Genomic DNA, 6000 nt, shown 5'->3' with positions numbered 1-6000 from the left:
GAGAAAAAAATTGCTCTTAAGACAATTTTCTCACACAGTTGTTCAAAGTGATGAACCTTGAGCCTCTCAGGGTTGCTCCTTTTACACCCAATCATGACACATCTGGTTCCAACGAACCTATTCACCTGTGGAATGTTCCAAACAGGTGTTGTTTGAGCATTCTTCAATGATGTCCAGCCTTGTGTTGCCTCTGTCCCAGGTTTATTGGAACATTACAGGCATCACGTTCAAAATGAGAGAATACTTGAAAAAAAAAACAAGAAAGTTCATCAGTTCAAACAAATGTTTTGTAGTGTATTCAATTAAATATAGGTTGAAAAGGATTTGTAAATCATTGTATTCTTTTTTATTTTCGTTTTACACAATGTCCCAAGTTCACTGGAATTTGGCTTTGTACAGTAAAAAACTGCAAATGCACTGAACCCCCCCCAAAAAAAGTAAACTGTGATAAAGCCATGAGTGCATGACTTTTTATCATGCGTTGAGGGACATTTATTATTTTGGTGATAACGCATACTACACATTCGACACTACAAATTGCCAACGCACTACTGAGGTAGAAGGCACTACAGTATATCGTTAACTAGTTTATACAGTTCCCTCCAAAAGTATTAGAACGTCAAGATCAATTCGTTTTTGTTGTTGTATGCTGACGACGTTTGGCTTTCAGATAAAGAAAATTAATGATTCAAAAGTTCAGAATTCCAGCCTTTTTTACATCTTAATTTGTTAAACAACAGGACAGAGCACCTTTTGTTTGAAGCTACTCAGTTTCAAAGTGAGCAAAAGTGTTGGAACAGATATTACATTAAAGTGACTAACATTTAATATTTAGTGGCATGACGATTGCAGTAACTGCTTTGAGGCAAAATCCCACTGACACCAGACTGTGGCATTCTTCATTTGAAATGCTTTTCCGGGCCTTTACTTCCACCTCTTCAGTTGCTGTTTTGGGGTGGGGGAATGAAACGCATACTCTATTATGCTAAGGTCCATTGATTGACTTGGTTAGTCGATGAGACCTTCCGCTACCCTTCCCTGATAAAGTCCCAATGTGTTGGCAGTGTGTCGTTGTCTTGGTGCATAATGAAGCTTCTCCCAATTAGTTTGGATGCATTTTTCTAGATTGCCAGACAAAACATTGCTACTACCATCATGAGTTGTATCATCTTTAAAGATTAGTGAGCTCATTCCAGAAGCAGCCGTGCAAGCCCAAGCCATGATTATTACCTCCACCATGCTTCACAGATGAGTTTGTGTGCTTTGGATCACAACCACATCTTTGGTAAAACAGAGGTTAATCTTAGTCTCATCAGTCCATAAAACCTTTTTGGCTCATCCTTCCAATTATGTGGTTTGCATCTTCTTGTATGGCTTGTATATTTCTTATCAAAATCTTCTTCCAACGGTGTATCGTTTCTTTCCTGCAGACGTTGGCAGTGATGTCATTGATGGTTGTATTTGGGCATTGCTTCACAGCTCTAACGTCTCTGTCATCAACTGCTGTTGATACCCTTCACTGACATGTTCAGTGTCCATCGCTCAGTACACTTGTGGTTTGTTTCTTTTTCAAGACATTCCAGAATGTTGTACTGGCTTTTCCCAATGTTTATGCAATAGCTCAGATGCTTTTTCTCTCAACTTCAACATGGTTTGCGTTTCTTCTTGTTACCTAAACACCAAATGCAGTTCTCACAGGTGAAACCCAAAGCAAAAAACAACCACCATCTAGTTTTGAAACAATCTAAAATATGACACATCTGAACAACTAGAAAGTCACTTTTTCAAATAATTTTGCTAAGTTGAAAAGTGGGTGGGAACAAACAAAAGGGGCTCCATCCCGAGTTGTTTAACACATCTAAATGTAATGACTATAAAATAAAAGACGGAATACTGACGCTTGTCTCATAGGCATTTTTTGATGTGAAACATGTCTTCAACATACAACAAAAATGAATTAACACTAGACAGGCACTACAATCACTTCCAAAAGTGATTCCCAACACATACAGACTCAGACAAGAGGAGCTCTTGAAAAAGTTGTGCCATTCAGGAGGCCGTCTTGTTGATGTTATCATGCAGCTTTCAACAGTCGGGGTAGCTCATTCTGTCTGAAACATTTTTCCTTTTTATTCCAAGAAAAAAAAAAACTTTTCATCCCAAAGGATAAAATAAAAACAAACTTATATTATTATTAATAACAATAATTAAACAAAGGATAAGTGTGACAATTCTGTTTTTCGTCTCTCATTTGTCATTTTGTCTCAATGGCGGTATTTGGTCATGACCAAACATGCAGCAGTTGATGATGATAACGGAGGTGAGAGGAAGACAAGACATTTTAAAAAATAGGTTTTCAAGCAATCATGGAACTTAAACACACCGGTCATCTTGGGGGATGTTGTACAAGGGTAGACTTTCAGGCATTAGCATGTCATAGGAGGCGCCGTTGTCTTTCATTTGAAAAAAAGAACTGCTACAGTTCAGCCGTACTAAGTGACAATTTTTACATTGCAGCTAGGGGCGTTATGTTAGCTCACTGAAGTAGAACGTAACAAATATTTTGTGTTGAAAACATTTTGACCTGGTATAAAGTTCCCTTTGTTCCAGCTAACTACTATCAGATAACATGGCACTAGAAAACCTTATTTCAAAGAGTACTTAAGATTAGCTTAGCAGGTAGTTAGCAATTCTAGTTGTAAATGATATCGTGACCTTGCTAGCTCTTGTGATTTGGCAACAGTGGACAACATAAACTTGTCGTTGAATTGACAGCCAATCAGAAAAATGCAGCAGCAGAGAGGCCTGAGCTCTGAATTCCATTCGATATACAGTACACAACTCCCCAAAAAGTTTAGCATATTGGCCTTCAGAGTGAAATTTCAGGATGACCCTCACACGCAATAGAGGACTTTTTTGGTGAAGTTAATCTGACCTCTAAACTTTTTAAAGCAGATTCACCTAATGTTTCAGTACTTTGCGCCCAACTTGCTGTTTTCTAACAAGGAGCTGAACGGGAAAATTTAATTTCCAAGGACGTCCACTTGTCTGGCTTCAGTCGCAGTTGAAACCTGCCGACGACAGTGACGCTACGTGGCCACTTCTTGGTTGAAGGCTAGCAATGGCGAAGTACTGCTGATCAATTGATAGGCGTGGTCTTAGTTTTTTCGATGAGGAAGTTTCGAAAGAAACGAGGAAATCAGTTGGTCCATTCATTCATCTGGACAAGTGCATTTAAAAGTTAAGCGGTCAAATGAATTTCAATGAAAAGGTTAGAATGCATTTTAGATTCATCCTGAAATGTCACCTCAAAGACAAGTATTCCCAACTGTTGGTGCAAAACAGAATAAATTAAAGTCAAAAACCAAAGCGAGGTCATGTGCCAACTTTACCAGGAGATGCCTTATGGTAGTAGGGTATGATTGATCGCACGTGATAAGGCGGAACATGCCAGCTAAAAAGTATGTATTTTGTTCCCATGGATTTACTCTATCATGTGACTTGACGTGTGCTTAGCGTACTGCTGGCTGCCTCGCTCAAATTGCCACTCGGAAGTAGACAAGAGGGAGGGAAGGATGAATGACACTTTGAGAGAAACAATAACTGCATTTCTTCCTTCTGGCTTTGTCTTCAGTGGTTGACCGAGAGGGGAGGAGGGGTTCATAGGTCATGTGTGCATGTGCGTCCATCAGCTGCTGTCGGGTGACGCTTCCCGTTCTCTATGCTGCATGGCACCGCTCTGATGTTTGATGCTGTCCAAATATTCCTGCTGGGACACGGCGAGGACTGACGCCAGGATTTCGTCATCTTCCCAGTCGCTCAGACCTACAAAAACAAAACCGCACGTTCAGAAGACAATGAACTACAGTAACACATTTTCACATTGGGCACACTTAAAAGTTTTACATTTGATCCAAAATGGAGGGGACAACTAATAATACAGTGCACCTCATGTGTACACCAAGTTCCAAAATCTGTAAATGTGTGACTTTGATGAGTGCTCCGTTTGACTGACTGGGAGGATTTCCTGCCAACACGCTGCTTATGTAGAGGAAAAGCAGACGTGACCAAGGACGGAATCCGGATGTTAAAGGGGGAAGAGTGCGTGTCAAAGAGGATGCTAAGAGGACCCTCCCGGTAGGTATAGAGTGGCAGTATGTGCATTGCGCAAAAACAACATCGGTTTGGCTAAGCACCTCCGAAAATGGCACCTATGAAGAGACACACTTACAAAGCAGGTGCAAGCTATCGGTTACGTGGAGGAACGTGGGGATCGAGCACCCGCAAGAATTCAAGATCAATGAATTCATGGTTTGTAAGCGGATGAATCAGGAAAATGAGCTTTGGCAAGTCAACAAGACGAAGAAACGAGGTGGTGTGGCCTGAGTTGGAAGACCAACTCAAGCAATGGATTGATGATCAAAAAACAGTCCGGACAGGCGTCTCTACATTCAACATTCTACTGATACTAATAATTGTATAACTAAAATCACATAAGCATTACAACTATTGATTGCTGAAATGCGTCACACTTGGCTTCTTCGTTTTGTTTACAAAAATTGCTAGTTCAAAGCACACAATGAATGAAAAACACTATTGAAGTAAATTTCAGATAAATTAAATATTAACTGACTATCATTGGGAAAAAAACCTTAAAACCTGGCCCTATGTGAAAAAGTATTTTCCCCCTATGTTAAACCATTACTTGACTGTGGCTAATCACATTTGTTAAAATTCACTTTCTTTGACCCCACCCAAAGCTGAGTACCAGAACCTGCCTGACGAAATGAAGTCAGCCAAAAGAAGAGGTTACATTAAGCTATTTCTAAAGCTTTAGGTTTCCAGCGAAACCCAGTGAGTGCTATTATACACATACAAAGAAAATATGTTACAGTGAACCTTTCTAGGAGTGGCCAGCCTACAAAAATTAGCCCAAGAGCACAGCGATGACTCAATTCAGGAGGTCACAAAGGAACCCAGGACAACTTCTCAAGAAGGGCACGCCTCCCTTGTCTCAGCTAGTCAACATAAGGAAGAAAAAAAAAAAAAGGTAAAATGGCATCCTTGGCAGAGTTCCAAGGAAACAAGCCACTGCTGATCAAAAAGAACTAAAACACTTATGCCATAATTTAAATAAAAAACAAAGATCTGAATTATTCAGAAGCGGTGGAATGTTAGCCAACTGGTTAAACACAGTTTCATAGTTCTGAGAACCCGTGTGGAAATCCAGCCTCGCTTCTGTGGAGTTTCCATGCTCTCCTCTCTCTCATCTCTCACACTTTAAATTGCCCGTAGGAGAGAATGTGAATGGTTGTTAGTTTATATGTGCCCTGCGCTTGGCTGGCAACCAGTTCAGAGTGTACCCTGCCTTTTGGCCAGAGGTAAAAGTTTGAGTTTGGGTTCTGCAGCAAGTCAGTTCAAAACACAACAGAAAGCCAACTTCTGATTGGCCTAAAAAAAAAAAATAAATAAAAGGTTTTTGACTGGTCTGGTCAAAATGTGGACTTGAATTCAATTAAAACAGTCTGGAATGACATTAAAAAGGTGGTTCCAACCACGCCATGCACTTTGCCGTCACGTTTTCCGATGTTAAATTAGTCAACATTTTCTTTTGATCCAATTCCAGGAGCAGCCACGCAAGCCCAAGCCATGACATTACCCACCATATGTTTCAGATCATAATCAGATCCTTTCTTTCACCATACTTTGGCCTTTCAATCACTTTGGTAGAGGTTAATCTTGGTCTCCCCAGTCCATAAAACCTTGTTCAAAAGCTTTTGTCGTAGGGTTAGTTTGGGTTAAAATGCCTGTCTGACATGGCAGGCCCAAACATAGTAAGATTTTGCTGGGAATGTATGGTAAAATTCCGTCAGAAGGAGTTTCAACTCCGACCTACGAAAGAACTCTGGGGGACGTGGGGGACATAGAGTCAGAGTGGACCATGTTCCGTGCCTCCATGTTTGAGGTGGCCGACCGGAGTTGTGGCTGTAAGGTGGTCGG

General features: G+C 40.6%; 1 protein-coding gene across 2 annotated transcripts in view; it reads right to left on the bottom strand.

The window, feature by feature from the left end:
* Nucleotides 1-331: 331 nt before the first annotated feature.
* Nucleotides 332-6000, bottom strand: part of otud5a (OTU deubiquitinase 5a) — a 29993-nt gene continuing 24324 nt past the window's right edge. For both annotated transcript variants that reach the window (XM_061838007.1, XM_061838015.1), the window contains exon 9: nucleotides 332-3825. In XM_061838007.1, coding sequence (XP_061693991.1) covers nucleotides 3689-3825 — 137 coding nt within the window. In that variant the 3' untranslated portion in view covers nucleotides 332-3688. The remainder of the gene's footprint in view (nucleotides 3826-6000) is intronic.

This window comes from Syngnathoides biaculeatus, chromosome 2 (assembly GCF_019802595.1).
Source record: "Syngnathoides biaculeatus isolate LvHL_M chromosome 2, ASM1980259v1, whole genome shotgun sequence".
In the NCBI taxonomy this organism is placed as follows: Eukaryota; Metazoa; Chordata; class Actinopteri; order Syngnathiformes; family Syngnathidae; genus Syngnathoides; species Syngnathoides biaculeatus.
Note: the sequence above shows the minus strand (reverse complement) of the source record. Positions and strands in the feature narration are given on the sequence as shown.